Source organism: Schizosaccharomyces japonicus, assembly GCF_000149845.2.
Source record: "Schizosaccharomyces japonicus yFS275 unplaced genomic scaffold supercont5.2, whole genome shotgun sequence".
NCBI lineage: Eukaryota > Fungi > Ascomycota > Schizosaccharomycetes > Schizosaccharomycetales > Schizosaccharomycetaceae > Schizosaccharomyces > Schizosaccharomyces japonicus.
The window spans coordinates 2,315,926-2,331,373 of NW_011627861.1; the positions used below are offsets into that span (position 1 = coordinate 2,315,926).

General features: G+C 43.7%; 7 protein-coding genes across 7 annotated transcripts; 2 read left to right on the forward strand and 5 right to left on the reverse strand.

Moving 5' to 3' along the window:
* Positions 1 to 1,427: 1,427 nt before the first annotated feature.
* Positions 1,428 to 2,918, forward strand: SJAG_04865 (mevalonate kinase Erg12; the record flags this gene model as incomplete). Its single annotated transcript, XM_002175903.2, has 2 exons — positions 1,428 to 1,501; positions 1,689 to 2,918. Exons 1-2 carry the CDS (start codon positions 1,436 to 1,438, stop codon positions 2,916 to 2,918), a joined length of 1,296 nt encoding a protein of 431 aa, XP_002175939.1. The 5' UTR covers positions 1,428 to 1,435.
* A 332-nt stretch (positions 2,919 to 3,250) lies between these two features.
* SJAG_04864 (cell wall protein Asl1) lies at positions 3,251 to 4,450 on the forward strand (the record flags this gene model as incomplete). Its single annotated transcript, XM_002175902.1, has 1 exon — positions 3,251 to 4,450. The coding sequence occupies one exon, from the start codon at positions 3,251 to 3,253 to the stop codon at positions 4,448 to 4,450; it is 1,200 nt and encodes a 399-aa protein (XP_002175938.1).
* A 575-nt stretch (positions 4,451 to 5,025) lies between these two features.
* Positions 5,026 to 6,970, reverse strand: SJAG_04863 (single-stranded telomeric binding protein Tgc1). The gene is made up of 3 exons (XM_002175901.2): positions 6,518 to 6,970; positions 6,053 to 6,248; positions 5,026 to 5,996 (listed from the first exon to the last, which is right to left on the reverse strand). The coding sequence occupies exons 1-3, from the start codon at positions 6,694 to 6,696 to the stop codon at positions 5,214 to 5,216; spliced, it is 1,158 nt and encodes a 385-aa protein (XP_002175937.1). The 5' UTR covers positions 6,697 to 6,970; the 3' UTR covers positions 5,026 to 5,213.
* A 26-nt stretch (positions 6,971 to 6,996) lies between these two features.
* SJAG_04862 (translation elongation factor G) lies at positions 6,997 to 9,765 on the reverse strand. Its single transcript, XM_002175900.2, has 2 exons — positions 9,443 to 9,765; positions 6,997 to 9,389 (listed from the first exon to the last, which is right to left on the reverse strand). Exons 1-2 carry the CDS (start codon positions 9,563 to 9,565, stop codon positions 7,173 to 7,175), a joined length of 2,340 nt encoding a protein of 779 aa, XP_002175936.2. The 5' UTR covers positions 9,566 to 9,765; the 3' UTR covers positions 6,997 to 7,172.
* Positions 9,711 to 10,404, reverse strand: SJAG_04861 (hypothetical protein). Its single transcript, XM_002175899.2, has 2 exons — positions 10,047 to 10,404; positions 9,711 to 9,957 (listed from the first exon to the last, which is right to left on the reverse strand). The coding sequence occupies exons 1-2, from the start codon at positions 10,325 to 10,327 to the stop codon at positions 9,939 to 9,941; spliced, it is 300 nt and encodes a 99-aa protein (XP_002175935.2). The 5' UTR covers positions 10,328 to 10,404; the 3' UTR covers positions 9,711 to 9,938.
* SJAG_04860 (hypothetical protein) lies at positions 10,338 to 12,097 on the reverse strand. Its single transcript, XM_002175898.2, has one exon. The coding sequence runs from the start codon at positions 11,817 to 11,819 to the stop codon at positions 10,770 to 10,772; it is 1,050 nt and encodes a 349-aa protein (XP_002175934.1). The 5' UTR covers positions 11,820 to 12,097; the 3' UTR covers positions 10,338 to 10,769.
* Positions 12,098 to 12,229: 132 nt separating this feature from the next.
* Positions 12,230 to 15,116, reverse strand: SJAG_04859 (alpha,alpha-trehalase Ntp1). The gene is made up of 2 exons (XM_002175897.2): positions 14,983 to 15,116; positions 12,230 to 14,754 (listed from the first exon to the last, which is right to left on the reverse strand). Exon 2 carries the CDS (start codon positions 14,579 to 14,581, stop codon positions 12,368 to 12,370), a length of 2,214 nt encoding a protein of 737 aa, XP_002175933.1. The 5' UTR covers positions 14,582 to 14,754; positions 14,983 to 15,116; the 3' UTR covers positions 12,230 to 12,367.
* Positions 15,117 to 15,448: the final 332 nt, after the last annotated feature.

The window sequence follows — 15,448 nt, forward strand, 5'->3', positions numbered from 1 at the left end:
ACAAGTAACTTTCAGTTGACCTACAAATAAAGATGCTCTTAGAAAATGAAATCTTATAGTATTCCGCAACTTCATGATGATTACGTTCCCTTCTTCAATTGAGTATTGCTTCTTTAAATTGATGAAAATAATTGTAACAAACGTTTAGATATAAGTTACCAATAAAACTTCTTTTACCTTCTCTGAAGTGAGCAGAAATCCTACAATATATTTAATAATTGTTCTCATGTACAGCCTAGCTTTAAGGGCTGAGAGCTTCTTGGACATGTAAATGCTTTATTCTTAATTATTCTCGGCCAACAGGAAGATTATCTTAGTGTTAAGTTGGCAATTTCAAGTATCATTAAACTACCTGATTGGATTTTATAACTCACTCGTACAACTTCTTTTCGAAGTTTACTGTAACGCTTGAAGGTGACATCCGTTCTTATAGCCAGAGAGGGCGATGAAGTTGTCTATATACGATAAAATTAAACTTTAACTGTCTAAACAAGTCTGGAGATGGAATAGAGACTATGCTCAGCTTAATCGAAACGAATTTACTAAGAACAACAAGCGGAATGGAAAGCGAGCCTGTACATCGATAAAACGACTAGTCTTATTTAGGATTCCCTAAACTTGTTTAAATATTTCATTAGCGACAAATCACAGTTTTATTACAGATATCACCGAAACAGACGTGATACAAGCAATCCAACATAAATAAACTTAACTCATCACGATATCCTCTATCCTCTACTTCCGCTTATTCGCGATTCCGGAAACTAAAACTATCTCGTTTCGTTTCCGCATTTCCTTTGCTAGTGCGTACTGACATCTCATAAAATAACCTCATTGTATTAATATGGAGGTAAGTCTGATAAGGCTTAGACTTCAAAGAGAATGATGTTTTGCTGCTGTCCCGTAATCATGATGAATAAAAGCTATTGATTCGACAACATTGCTATTAAATGAAAAGCGACTAAATCTGGATTTTTTATTACTTTTTATAAATCCTTTCTTTATTGAATGACCCGCAATGAAATGCAAGTTTTTCCGAAAATTGATCTCAAACTGAAATTAGGCGTAATTAATAGCCAATTATCCATAGCCTCCCTTTCTTATGACGTAGTGCTTAGAGCTAAAATCGTTTCTTTCACAGCGACGCGTCTTAAATGAAAAATGCTTCGCGAAAATAAACAGTAAATGAAGACTAGTGTTGCAAGCAACGTTATGACAAAGTTTTTTACGAAATCCACAAGAAATATTCATATACTTATCACATATTACTGATGGCTGGTGATGAAAAGGTCGAGACCGGTTTACATCGTACCAGCCATATGAACATGAATCTTTCCCAAGGCCCCAACCTTCTTTCCTTCTTCCAAACACGCATCAAACCCCTGTCAAACCGGTCTCAAAAGTCCTTTTAACAGGCGTATATAACTCTTTCCTCATGACCATTACTTCTGCCCCAGGAAAGCTCATTTTATTCGGTGAACACGCTGTTGTTTATGGAGCTGTAAGTACTCGACACCAAAACAGGATGTCTACTGCATTACTTGTCACCTATCCAGGTTCAGTAGTGAATGTTGAAGCAGTGATGCCCTTATCTCGTCTCTGTTTTGCCACTGCGTTCAGTTCTTTTTCATCGCCCCCGACTTGTTTCTGTTTTTTCTTCAACTCGCAAATACTAACCCATTGAATAGCAAGCTGTTGCTGCCGCAGTTTCCTTACGCACATACTGTTTCACTGAACATGTTTCAGAACCAATTTTGAAGGTTACGCTTGCAGATGCCCACACAACAGCATCTTGGTCTCTTGCTGACCTGCCATGGTCCCTAGTGCCAAAAATAGACGTTAACAAAGCGCCAAAATCACTGGATCAGAAACTTGTGAAGGGTGTCCATTCATTGTTGGAATGCTACGTCACAAATCCTCTTATCCACAGTGCCTTCTTTTGCATACTGTACATGTACATGTTTCTTGGTTCTTCCAGCGAGGGTACCGCAATCGTCATCCGCTCAAATGTCCCTCTTGGTGCAGGACTTGGAAGCAGCGCTACCGTATCTGTGAGTGTTGCTTCAGCTCTCCTGCTCAATAAAGGCGTCCTGTCTTTCCCATCTAACCCTTCTTCCAAGGACTCAAACAGTCCCACTCAAGCTGCTAGTACTACCGTTGACGGACATACTGCATCCCAAACGTCGCAGTGTACTTCTCCCGGTCCTAGCGACAGCGGTCGGCTTATTGAGGCTTGGTCCTTTGTCGGCGAGTGTTGCATTCACGGTAATCCTAGCGGTATTGACAACGCCGTAGCCACGCACGGCGGCGTCGTCACTTTTACTAAGTCAACGAGTTCGCAGCCGTCGCGTATGCAGGTGCTGCAAGGTGTTACGAGCCTCCCAATCATGATTACCGATACTAAGCAGCCCAAGAGCACAAAGCAGCTAGTTCAAAATGTTGCGAAGCTTGTGCAGGATATGCCTGCGCCTATGCGAGCCTTAATGGCTACTATTGACAGCGTTTCCAAAAGCGCTGTGGAGCTTCTTTGCTCGAGACAATTGGCTCGTGAACAACTTCTGCCGAAAATTGGTCAGCTCGTTGAATTGAACCAGAAATTACTCGAGTGTCTTCATGTGTCGCACCCCACTCTTGAACGTGTAATAGATGCGGCTAAGCGAATCGGCTGGACAAAGCTTACCGGTGCTGGTGGTGGGGGCTGCGCCTACACAGTGCTACGCGGCGCGGATATTGAAGATGACGTCAACGAAGTGATCGAGCAGCTCCGTTCTCTTGGCAACGAGACCTACGCGGTTGAACTGGGAGGACCAGGTGCAGCCGTTTGGGTTGCACCGATCGACGAAAAAACAAGTACACAAACCGACGCTTTTTTTACGCGCATTCAACAGAGCGACCAAAGTTGGGCATATTGGAGTTAAATTTTATGTATTTTGTGTGTTGTCCTTTTTTTGAACTATAAAAAGATCTCTTCCCGGCCCCATCTTAACCTCCGCCAAACTCCACTGCAGGAACCTGAATAAGTGATACCAGTCGGTTCAAGGTCGTATACTGACAAGACGTTCTTTTCCTAGCATCCATACCAGCTTACCCACTGCACCTTACCTGTGCACTTTCACTCTTTTTATAAACAAACAACGTTCCTTCGCGGATACCACACTCTCTTCTTTATAAACTACACCTCTGCTTCGAGCATATAAAACTCACTCTTTCTAAAGAACCTTATCGATCTTTACTGCCTAACTTATACAACATGCGTACTTCCATCCTTTCTACGCTTGCTTTCGCAATTTTGACTGGCAAGTCTTTGGCTTTGCCCCGTGGTCATCGCCATCTTCATCGTCGTGATCCCGAGTACGTGACGGTGTACGAGACCATGTACGAGACTGTCGTTACTACTGAAGACGCCGACAATGCCGCGTATACCGTCGAGGCTACCGTGTATGCTGCTGCTGCCGATGCTGCCGCTACGAACTCTCCTAGTTCCGACTCTGCTGTTACTACAACCTTCGTTACTGCCGCCGAGTCTATTCCTACGGCCGAGTCCACCTCCGCCTATTCGTCTTCCGACGTTCAACAGGAGGTTAGCTCCGATCCCGCTACTAGCTCTGATCCCGCTACTTCCACTCCCACCCCCACCCCTTCGAGCACTTTCGCTACATCCACTACTTACAGCAGCGAGGACACTGCTTCCAGCTCCTCTGCTGCTCCCGCTGCCACTAGCTCGGCCGTGTCCTCCGGATCTAGCTCCAAGCGTGGTTTGGCCTGGTTCCCTACCAACCCTTCCTCCTGGACATCCGCCTTTGACGGTTACTCCTCCATTTCTTGGTACTATAACTGGAACCACTACACTTCTGGTTTGTCCAACGAGTTTGTTTCTACTCAACACGATGCTGGAGATGTTGCCTCTGCCTCCGAGCACTTCTCCAATGGCGTTACTGTCATTGGTTTCAACGAGCCTGATCTTGGCAATGCCATGTCTGTCTCTGATGCTGTTTCATACTACAAGCAATACTTGACTCCTCTTCGTCAAGCTGGTACTATTGGTAAGCTTGGTTCTCCCGCCATCAGTAACGTTGGTTTGGACTGGCTTTCTCAATTCATGTCCCAATGCTCGGATTGTGCCATTGATTTCGTTGCTGTTCACTGGTACGGTATCGATCTCTCTACTATGGAATCTATGATTTCCACCCTTGCAAGCTCCTACAGCCTCCCCGTCTGGTTGACTGAGTTTGCCTGCACCAACTGGGATGTCAACAACCTCCCCTCTTACGACGATGTCGTCGCCTTGATGAAGGAGGCCGTTGCTTGGCTCGAGGCTGAGTCCTCTGTCGAGCGCTACAGTTGGTTCGCTCCTGCTGCCGACTTGGGCTATGGTGTTGGTAACAACAACGCCTTGCTCGACTCTAACGGTGCTTTGACCGAGTTGGGTCAACTTTACGTGTCTTTGTAAGATGGGAATTTGATTGATATGTCTGGATTTTTTTAACGCTTTTCATGCGGGCGAGGTTCCCGCTTTTGCTTTGCAATTCGTGGTCTTTGTTTTATTGGTGCATTTACTTCCTTCTATTGATGTTGTCACGGAGGTTGTTTCCGATATTTGAATTTTCCGACAAGAACGCCCGTTGCGGCGTATTATTTTGTCGGCGGGGTGAGAGCGTACTCCAATCGGCGTATTGGCTTTGACTGATACGCTGCCACTTCTAGGGTCTGCTCCCGGCAGTCGATTTGCTTTCCTCATTTCCGTATTTGCACTGCACGTGTATGCCGCCGTGCGCAATTGGGGATGAGAGGGATCACTTCGCCTGTCTTAGCTTTAGATGCTGTTAACACATTGCTGTGTTGTCATGCATGCACATTTTCGTGGGTACAGGCAAAGTGTTGTAGTTCATTCATGTGGTCGGTTAATTCAATGATATTGGTTTTTAATTATAGAGCAAGTATTATGCAATGGGGATTGGATAGGTTGGTTTGAGATGTTGTCTTGCTGTTGGAATCTGAGTTGTACTATGTAAACGGTTCTAATGCGCTAATTCGGCCGCGCACATTGGTAGCTGTAGGAGGGTAGGTATACGTATGACCTATTACAATAGACCAAAGCTACTTCTTGAATAACAATCTAAACACATTACAAGTCGATACCAAAACACAAGATGTTTCATAAAAAGAATCATTTCGTTTTACATGAGGGATTCATCGAGCCGGAGCGCACTTGCTTATGCAGAAGAGGCTGCAGCTTGTTCATCATTAGTGGCCTCTGTAGCCTCTACAGTAGCAGTAGCAGTAGCAGCCGCAGGCTTTTCAGAAGTGGCCTCTTGAGTACTGGCCTCCGTCTCTGTGGGAGCAGGAGCGCTTGTCGGCGCAACTGTTTCCTCAGCGGAGTCAGCGTCTCCACTAGGTTTGGTCTCTGGAACAGATTTCTCGCTGCTTTCCTCGGAAGCGGGAACAGGAGCAGCAGGTTTCTCTTCCTCTGCTTCGTTCTTGGAAACGGCAACCTTGACAACGAGATCTCTGTCTTCAACCTTCTTTCCGTTCATCTCTTCGATAGCCTTGGCTTGATCCTCCGCAGTACCGAAAGAGACGAAGCCGAAACCGCGACCACGGCGTTGTTCACCGCGGACCTTAATACGGCGAATAATGTAAGGGGGAAGAGCGCGAACGGCCACACGGGCACGAGTAGGATTGTAAGCAGCAAAAAGCTCTTTCAATCCTTCGTTCGACAACGTGGGCGAAAGACCGGAAACGTAAATAGAGTGAGGAGGAAGAGGTTTTACCTTACTAGAGCTCTTGTTAGACTTAGGGGAACGCTTTTGTTGCTTCTTCTTCTTAGACTTCTCGCTGTCGGCGGAAGCCTCTTCAGATTTGTTAACAGCTTCGTCCTTCTCCGTAGCAGCAGTAGCAGGGGTGCTGACCTCTTCCTTGCTCTTCTCTTCGTTTTTAACGGTCTCCGTAGACTCCTTAGGAGTCGTTTCATCGCCTTCTTCCTCCTCCTTCTCTGCCTGTTTAAAAGTTAGCAAATATTCAAAAAGTAGCAAGTATATCGACAATAACATACGTTCTTCTTTTTTGGTTGAACTTGAACAGGGCGAGCAGGCTGGACGACAATTTCACGCTCAAGAAGCTGTGACTTGTCCAACTGCTCCACGGCTTTTTTCATCGTTTCTTCCGAAGTGAAGGACACAAATGCAATTCCGGAAGGCACCAACTTGGTTCCCTTCTTAATTTTACGGAATGGAATCGTAACTTTGCGACTAATAATAGTTAGTATATCTGCAAAGAGGAATACGTAAACACAGGACTGGTATAATCGAAGAAGGAAAAGTGTAAAAAATGAAGAAAATGATAATCTGTTAGATTGTATCTCCGCGTAGTGTACCAATCTTTCATCCAAGCGCATTCAATACTTAATCGCAAGGCTGAACTGAGTTAAAGGCATTTTCATACCATCTCACTCAAAAACCAGTCTCATTCTAGTAACAATACCAGACCCATGGAGACGAATATTGCCGAAAATACTTACACTTCACCAACGGTTTCAAAATGTGCACGAATATCAGCCTTTTTTGTGCCTCTGTTCAATCTTCCAACAAAGACGCGGTAATCACCAGCAGGAACGACAGTATTAGCGGTCTCTGCAGGAGCAGGAGTGGTGGGTTGCTCTGCAGGTACGCTGACGGTAGCGGTTTCTTCTAAGGACATGAGGATATTAAAAGCTAGTTCAACTTTTCAAAGTTGTGAGTAATATAGGATATATGCAGAAGGATAGTTGGGGTGGTGACGTGAATAGTGGAAGTAAGCGCTCACCGACCTATTGGAATTGTTACCTGACACACGTCATGGAATGTGATAGAAAACATATGAAGGTAACAATAACCGGATGTAAGCGAATTTCGATACATATTCGGCAGCATAGTCATAGGTTGAAAACAGGGCTTTTTGAATAGTCTATAGTCTTTTTTATGTAATTGGGGAACTAAATTTACGGCCATCCCCCACTTGCTTCTGTTGTCAGCTACTGTTATTTGGGGAAGTTACCTGTAATGATGATCAGATAAGATATTACCCAAACTTTAGTTGCCTAATTATTGACTATGGGCTCTTGCCAAAGCAAAAATAACAGATTCATAAAAAGTTATCGTATTGTAGTAAAGACTTGACCATCAATTAAAGTGTACCTAATTGATTTCCTCGCGAAAATATCGCTCACGATCATGAGTTACTGGGGCAAAGGTATCCTTTTCTAAACGGCAAACGGCCTGGCCAGCAGATAAACGTCGTAGTACAGAAGAGTAGTTGAACAGTAGCTGCATAGGAGCCTTTGCGATTATATGCTTATCACGGAACATATGCGGCGGATTAAATCCATTGGGCAGTTGGCCGTGTGTATTACCTAACCGTTGTGAAGGAATATATGCGTCCTGTAAATCTGGATTGGAAGCCTCAGTTGTGATCTTTGCATCCAGAATCTGTTCAACAGTCCCGCCACGTTTTCCCACAAGATCTTTTATAATAGTTCCAACATATTGCTCGCTCACTTGGATATGAACCTTCATGTACGGTTCCATAAGCAAAAATGCATTCCTATTTGCCTGGTACAGTTCATTGAGCGCCTTTTTGGTTACTTTAAACGCGAGTTGACATAGCACGGGGTAAGGTTCAGGAAATCCTTCTATAACACAGCTTCGGACAGAAAGCTGTACATTCTGAAGAGGTAATCCCATCAATGGACCATGGAATAAACCCCCAAAAGCGCCAGTTTTGAGTGCTTCATTGACCTGTTTAAGTGTAATTATGTCTTTTAGGCCAGCAGGCAATTCTTTTAAATTCTCAAATGAACAAGAACTATCGTGTGCCGTTTCCCTTGCTGACAGAACAAGAGTAATCGACGCTTTTTGAATCTGGTTATCTGAGTCTTCATCAAATAGGGAGTAAGTAGTATCTATACTGGTCCCTTGAACTGGTGCTTCTTTCAATGCAACACGTACTTTTCCGAGTTCAGCATTCACACCGAAATCCTGCACAAGACGATCGAAGGTGATCTCTAAATGCATTTCGCCTAATCCCTGTAGTAACCATTCATCGGTTCCTTCATCACGGATATACCGAATGGATGGATCTTCGCGCGTAATGCATTCAAGTGCTTTTAGCATGGGTTTTTCGTCTTTGACAGTTTTGGGAAGCAGTGTTGCCATACACATTGGCTCAGGAATATTCACCCGACAACTTTGTTGAAATACTTCGGCTGAAAGATTCAAGTCAGGACCGCAACCACGGGAAGGTGCAGAAATTAGTACATCTCCTGTAGAGAAATGCTTACCGCCTCCAACAATTCCGACGGTACCCAGTTCAAGTTGATCTGTCTCATCAAGAACATCCGCGAATACACGATATAAACGCATGACACGCTCACTGTCTCCACTTCGCGTGTTTAAGAGTCGCATTCCTCGTCTTAAGGTACCTGTGTGAATACGAACATAAGCAAGAATGCCACGCTCAGGTGAGTGAACAACTTTAAAAACAGATGCACATAACATTTGCATTGAGTCTTGGACGTTCAATTTTAACGAGCGGATTCGATCAATCGGACTAGGAAGGTAATTTACAATGGAATCCATCAACGGTTGCACGCCGATGCTATGCAAAGCAGAACCACACAAGACAGGTACTAATTTTTGTGAAACCGTCGCGCTTCTAATAGCAGAACGAAGTTGGACAGGGTGCACAGCTAATGCGTTTTCATTCTCTAAATACGCATCACAGATGCTTTCGTCACAATCAGCCAAAGATAGAACGAGTGCAGAACGGGCCCTTTCATATTCGCCGCGCATAGCTTCTGGGACATCACCAATGTTAACAACGGTACCGTCATTCCCACTGTTGCGATCCCAAATATAAGCTTTTGCGTTAACAACATCGACAATTCCGCAGAAACTAGATTCGTCCACATTTCGATATATGGGCAACTGCAAGACCATCGTTTTTGCATTGAGTTTAGAATGAATAGAGTGAATAACTTGACCAAAATTTGCACCCGCCTTATCAAGTTTATTAACAAACATAATGCTAGGAATGTTGCGAGCAGCGGCTTGAGCCCAAACAGCCTTTGTCTGGATCTCTACGCCTGCTCCTGCATCTAGTAAAGTTACTGTTCCGTCAAGTACAGCGATTGACCGTTCAACCTCAAAGGAAAAATCTGCATGACCAGGCGTGTCAATGAGATTTATCCGGTAGTCTTCGTTCCATGGGAATGTGATAGCAGCAGCGTTAATTGTAATTCCACGCTGACGTTCCCTTCTCAGGTAATCCATTACAGTATTCCCAGAATCCACATTTCCCAATTGCTTTGTGTAGCCAGAAAAATACAGCATCCGTTCAACGACAGTGGTTTTTCCCTAGATTGGACATCGTGGTTAATTTTTGTTCCATGAATCAAGAACGTTCGTACTGCGTCAACATGGGCTACTATTCCAACATTTCTAATTTTTTCTGTAGTGCACGACACAGAATTTGAAGCAAATCGTCGAATACATAATTGAAGCTTTGAATACCGTTTCATAAAACGTTTCATCACTAATCCATAGGACAAGGTCCTCAATGATGTCTGCAAGTTGTTCAATAAACTCAAAAATTACTGACGAACGCTGAATGAGCAACGGCGACGTGGGAGTCACAGACCTGTACAAAAATATATATCATGAAAGGAAAAACTTAAATTCTCTCAATCAAAACTTAATTTAGTACCATAGTAAAACTAACCCCTCAACAAACTCATTGTCACATGAAATAGCATTGCAAAACTCGTTAATTGATTATACATGGACCCTATATAATTATGGTTAAACGGAGTTCCACTTAAAAAAAGAAAGCCTCGCTATCTAAATTCAACCAACATTAGTGAGACTCGTAGTTCTTGAGAACAAGAACCGACGAATATATAACGCTTAACTTCCTTGGAAGAGGCTAGTAAAATGTCAGTTTGCACGTTCTGACCGAAAAAACCTTATAGACACTTTGAAAAGCACCTATACAAAACAAAAATGAGTACATACTAACGAGCGATCTGATTCTGATACTTTTCAGAATTCGATGGTGTCAATCCAAGACCAGGTTTCGTAGCGTCATCATCGCCGAACTCCCGTTCTGGTCGAGGTGCTTTAGAGAGATTCAGGATATCTTCCGCTTTCTTTTCGTGATTTGGAGGGAAAAGGGAGGCGGGGCAATACGGCTGTTCGCTTTCTACGAGATCATCCTCATTGTTCGAGTCACTGGGAGAGAGATTTTGAGCATACTTCGAAGGTATTTCCTTCGCAATCGGTTTAGCAGAACTCATATCAGTTCACCTTTACAAAGCGGTATTGGTAAATCAGTTGAGCGTATGTATATAGATTTGGAACCTTTTAAACATTGTGACTATAGCTCGACATCACTAACGCACAATATTTATTGCCATCGCTGAGGGAAAGGTTGGCTCTGACGTATATTTTGCCGCATGCGTTAAAGCGCAAAAGGATGCGTGTGAAACGAGAAATGAAGCAATTGACTCTCAAATATCTGCTGATTTTTCCAATTAAAGCTTCGTTTTTGTTTGTAACATTCGATTCGATTATATCGAATAGTTTTAGAAAATTGTTGATTGCGCAGGCTCGCACGTAAAAAAGAAACTTGAGGGGAATCTCGAACGCGAATTAGCATTACACTAGTAAAAGCTCGTAATGTCTTAGATAGGGCAATTAAATAGTTCTCTGTTTTAATTCGTCATGTCATGAAAAATATTAGGACTGTGTTCGCTTTAGTTTCTGTAATTGGTTTTGTAAAATATGGACTTGATGCTCTAAGTCTTCAATCTTTTGCCGTGAATCATGAACGGCGGTCAGATCAGTGGATGACTGTGCCTTTTCGATAGTACTTTCGACGTTCAGAGGTTTCGGTACATTGTTTCTCCTTAAACGAGAAGAAGAACGGAAGAACGATAAACTCAAACGTGGGCGAGAAAACCGTAACTTTGAAATGTGTTTGCTCTTTGATTCTTCGGGAGTTGGGTGATGAAAAGGAGCTGGTGACTCATAACTATCGTGTATCGTCACCGTATCTTCTTGAAGAAATTCATTTGACAGTGAACCGGTGTCTCCTCGCGGATACTGGTTACCAGGTTTTGACTCACTTTCCAAAGGTGAAATATGTGGAGGAATATTCAATGTACCATTCACATAAGCATTGTCGACATCCATGTCATGCGGATCCACAATTAAGAAACTTTCATCAGAACTGGGGGAATTTGAAGGTGATGTTGAGTTCGACTCCACGGACGTAACTGCATATGCAACAGGCAGGCCAACCACGACTGACATTCGCTCAACACGACTCTGAAAACTAACATATTTTTGTCGCTGGCGTTCTGGCACTTGATCAGCCGGTTCTAGACGATCTGTACAACTGGCCGAAGTAGATTTCATGCTTTCTGTGTGTGTTCCCAGCGACACAGGGTATCGATTGGACAAACTAGAAGCCAATAATGGAGACAATCGTAGAGACATACACATAGAAGAAGACGCAGTAAGCGAATAATTGCTCTTGTTTCCTTCTGAAGCGCTACTCGAGGCCTTATAAAGGCTCTTCATGTGCTGTGAACGCTCGGAAAATTCTTGCTCTAGCAGAAGAAGTGATTCACGTGCGATTGCACTATGTGTTGCACTGTATGCTTTCCTAAACAAACCTTGAGCGAGTATATAAAATTTGGATGCTTGAAGTAGATTTCCCGCCAACTCGGCTTTTTCTCCATCACGAACATAGCTATGGGCTTTGTTTAGATATGACTTCGACATTGGACATATTCACGATGACAAATTATTAAAGTATTTGCATTGAACCATACAAGACAAAACACTTTTACAACAACCCACGAGCAGCGTCAGATCTGAACCAAAATGTTATAAACAAAATAACTTAAAGCTGTATTAATGTAAGAGTTATTTGTAATAAAAGAGTCTTAATCAAGCAAATTGACCAAAAAATAAAACGTGTTTGGGAGAGGTTAGGAGGTCGCTTCAAGGCCTATACACAGTAAAATGCGACAACCTTAATTTAATAAATGACGTCATCGAATAAGTGAAGGCATTTTGGAACAAGCACTATCGATAGGTATTGACGGAAGTGGATGCGTTTGTAGCGTAAAGGGATCAAGAATAATTACTAGCAGAATGAAAACGCCCCATTCACGGGGTAAAGAGACCAGTGTAGTGGGAAAAAAACGCTTTTATAATTATGTAAACTTAAACAGCACAGTGTTATAAGATAGTTCAATAGTTTAATTTTGTCATTTATCATAAAGTAGAATAGCTATACTACAGAACAGCCATCAATTTCCTCATATCTAGTTCTGACCGAGAGATAGGTTTTCAAACTTTGGTAAGGACTCCTCCTTGACACCGCTAAAGAAGACATCAGGTTCTGTACATGCTCCCAACGCACGGCGCATATGAGAATTACAGAAGGTAAGGCCAATCTGGTAACTAGCATTCACCCATCCAAAGCCTTCTCTAGCGACACCCATAATGTCCACGCCCTGGTTTCCGTATTCAGCCGTGACACGATGGGGATCATGCGCCCTAGTTAAATCGTATTTCTCAACGACAATGCCATTGAAATCGACGAATGCTTTGGTGATTGTGTATAGCCAGCGGTACACCAAGCGTTTCGCTTCATCTTCATAACCGTAACGCATTAAACCATACCAAGCGAGGATTTGTTGAGGACTCCAACCGTTGGGATAGTCCCATTGACGACTCGGGTTATCTACTCCAACTTGACCAAGACTGCTTTTTGTACCGGCGACAAGACCTCCAAGCACTTCGAACTTGGGCAAAGACTTGTCCACAAATTTCGCTGCTTGCTTTGGAGTGGCAACTCCAGCCCAGAGGGCCCAAAAGGCCGTGGCACTTTCGTAGGAACTCTTCGTCTCAGTCTTCGTATTGTAGTCGTACCACATTCCGTCTTCTTCTGACCAGTTGTATCGCTCCATGGCATGGCGACGGGCTCGGGCTCTGCGGTCCCAGATGGCAGATGATTCCACACTGCCATTGGGCATAATGAAATGATCGTCGAATTCTTCACGAATGACACGAGCGATATCAGTCTCATATTTATGAAGCAAAGAGTTAAGATCAACAGTAGCAAGATCGGCACAGACTTTTTCCAACCGATATGTTGTATCATGGCCACTTTCACGGACAGCGCGATCATGCAAAAAGTACTCATCAAGAGCGGGTTCCGACACCTCTTGATAATTATAAGCATGCGTAAACTCTTCAAGTGTCATGTTATACTTTTCGGTGTAGGGTTTCAATAAATGCTCAAAATGAGCAGCCTCTGTCTCTGGCGGGATACCCAAACCGCCGGGTCTATACCGAGAGAGACCGGTTTTTGGATCAAGACGAGGAGGACTTGTCCACACAGTATGGTATTCCTTAATCGCGGCACAGAAAGCACGGTATAGGAAATCCTTTGCATCCTTCGGATCCTTCAACCGTTCATACACGCGAAGAGCCATATCGGTAAGGAAGGGCGGTTGAGAACGCAGAAGGTAGTACGTACGATTGGCGTTCAGAATCTTTCCGTAATATTTAATTTCGAAAATAAAGTTCTCAACCATCGAACGCGCCAAATCCACACGCCCGTCAATCAGCAAACCAAGAGATTCGAAGTAAGAGTCCCATCCATAAAGTTCATTAAACCGGCCACCGGGGACAACAAAAGGAACTCCACGAAGTTCGGTCTTGCCATTCTCATCTGTATAGCGCTGCATAGCTAAAGCCAACAGACCAGGCTTGTCATTAACATCTCGTACCCATTCCGGAGTAATGTCTTCAGGCAAGTACTCGACAACAAGGTTCAGATCAGGCTTCTCGTTTGCAACTTTTGCATAATACTCGTACATTTCCTGCTCGGCCTTGGGTACATAAATACGATTCACCCTGCCACCAGAACGATCCTTCGTATCTTTGCAAATGGTTTCCAAAGAACTCGCATCGATGCGGCGGGTTAAGGCATCCCAAAATGTGCCCTTGATGAGCCGAGACAAACGATTCACAGGGTTCTCATTGAGCCGACGTTCGTCGATCAAAACGTAACGGCGGCCATAGTCCTTGGCTAAAGTAAGCTCCTGAAGTAGGTTGGAAAGTTGATATGTTCCACGGAGCTCGTACAAGCGATAACCGCCCGAACTCGCACTGCCCAATGAAACAACCTTGGGTCCAGTGTCCTCAATCGTAATCTGCATGTTCTTGTCCGTGTCCTCTGATTCCAGTAGAGATTTTAGAGTTTTTTCAACGTCAACCAAGAACTTTCTGGGTTGCTTGTGTTCGTCCAAACTGCCACGACGGCGAACATACTGTTGGCGCAATTCTGCAGCAGCTTCTAAGCCTGCATCTGCCGAGGTGGAAAGAGTACGAGCACGGTTCGACTTGATTCTTGTCGACAAGTCTGTATCCCGGGAATAGTATTGATTCGCATTTGCGAACGGATTGTCATTGTCTACCGCACTGTCTTCGTCGCGGGGATCATAATAGCTTGAAAATTTCGGAGGCATGAAATACGCTTTTCCGAGAATACACTTGTTAAACAGAGAAAAAAACCGCAACAAACAGTAAATGTCACTATCAAAGTAAAAGGAGATGAAGATGCAAGAATTAGGCAATCAAGATGTTTCTAACTTGAGAAACGCGTTTCAATGCTTGCTATTTCCACAGAAACGAAAACTAGCTATTTAGGAAATGTTAGCACTGAAATGCCTGTAGATGGTACGAAAAGGTGTTCGAATAGCAAATTGGGTGAAGACAATAAGCCACTGGCCATTAACCTCACTCTAACGAGTCGATTGACCACTTTTTTGCCACTGTTTCATGAACAAGTCACCAAACTAGCGTGCAAAAACTTTGTTGGTCACTCAACTCCTCGTCTCGAATTTTTGCTTTTGCCTCAATTTCATACCTTCTTTAAAGTAAATAATAATCAACTCAATAAAACCAATGCCGAGCCTACAAATCAGTTTCAACACAAACAGCAGCAATAGGTGATGGAAAAAGGAAAAAGTCGTGCTGGCATGTTCAAGTGCTCGAGTGCTCGGTATGTGCTACGTCATTAAGAAACCCGATATGACGTCACTTTCGGCGACCAAATTCGACAGCCATTATGCTTTAGGAGGGGAGAGAAAGAACCAGAATGTGGAGTAGACCTATCTTGCTATATTCGTTGGAGTTCGGTAAGTTCCTTTATATTATTTAACGTCGCAATTGTCAGATTCGTTATTCTATTTTGTGGATTCTACGGAGAACGGTAGACCTCGTGCATTAGGGGCGCTTGATGGCACCCATTGACAATTCAGGTAAGAGAGAAAGGAGCGCCGTAGAATTCGCAAGCCAATGCAAACAGTGCGATTATTTGCGACCGATTAATG

Excerpts from the sequence above, each read along its gene's own strand:
- SJAG_04863 (XM_002175901.2), bottom strand. The coding sequence starts at position 6,696 with ATGTCCTTAGAAGAAACCGCTACCGTCAGCGTACCTGCAGAGCAACCC. Across the intron at positions 6,249-6,517 it reads TTTGAAACCGTTGGTGAAGT|TCGCAAAGTTACGATTCCAT; the intron begins GTAAGTATTTTC and ends AACTATTATTAG. Across the intron at positions 5,997-6,052 it reads TTCAACCAAAAAAGAAGAAC|GCAGAGAAGGAGGAGGAAGA; the intron begins GTATGTTATTGT and ends ACTTTTAAACAG.
- SJAG_04862 (XM_002175900.2), bottom strand. The coding sequence starts at position 9,565 with ATGAAACGTTTTATGAAACGGTATTCAAAGCTTCAATTATGTATTCGA. Across the intron at positions 9,390-9,442 it reads TAGTAGCCCATGTTGACGCA|GGAAAAACCACTGTCGTTGA; the intron begins GTACGAACGTTC and ends TGTCCAATCTAG.
- SJAG_04861 (XM_002175899.2), bottom strand. The coding sequence starts at position 10,327 with ATGAGTTCTGCTAAACCGATTGCGAAGGAAATACCTTCGAAGTATGCT.
- SJAG_04860 (XM_002175898.2), bottom strand. The coding sequence starts at position 11,819 with ATGTCGAAGTCATATCTAAACAAAGCCCATAGCTATGTTCGTGATGGA.
- SJAG_04859 (XM_002175897.2), bottom strand. The coding sequence starts at position 14,581 with ATGCCTCCGAAATTTTCAAGCTATTATGATCCCCGCGACGAAGACAGT.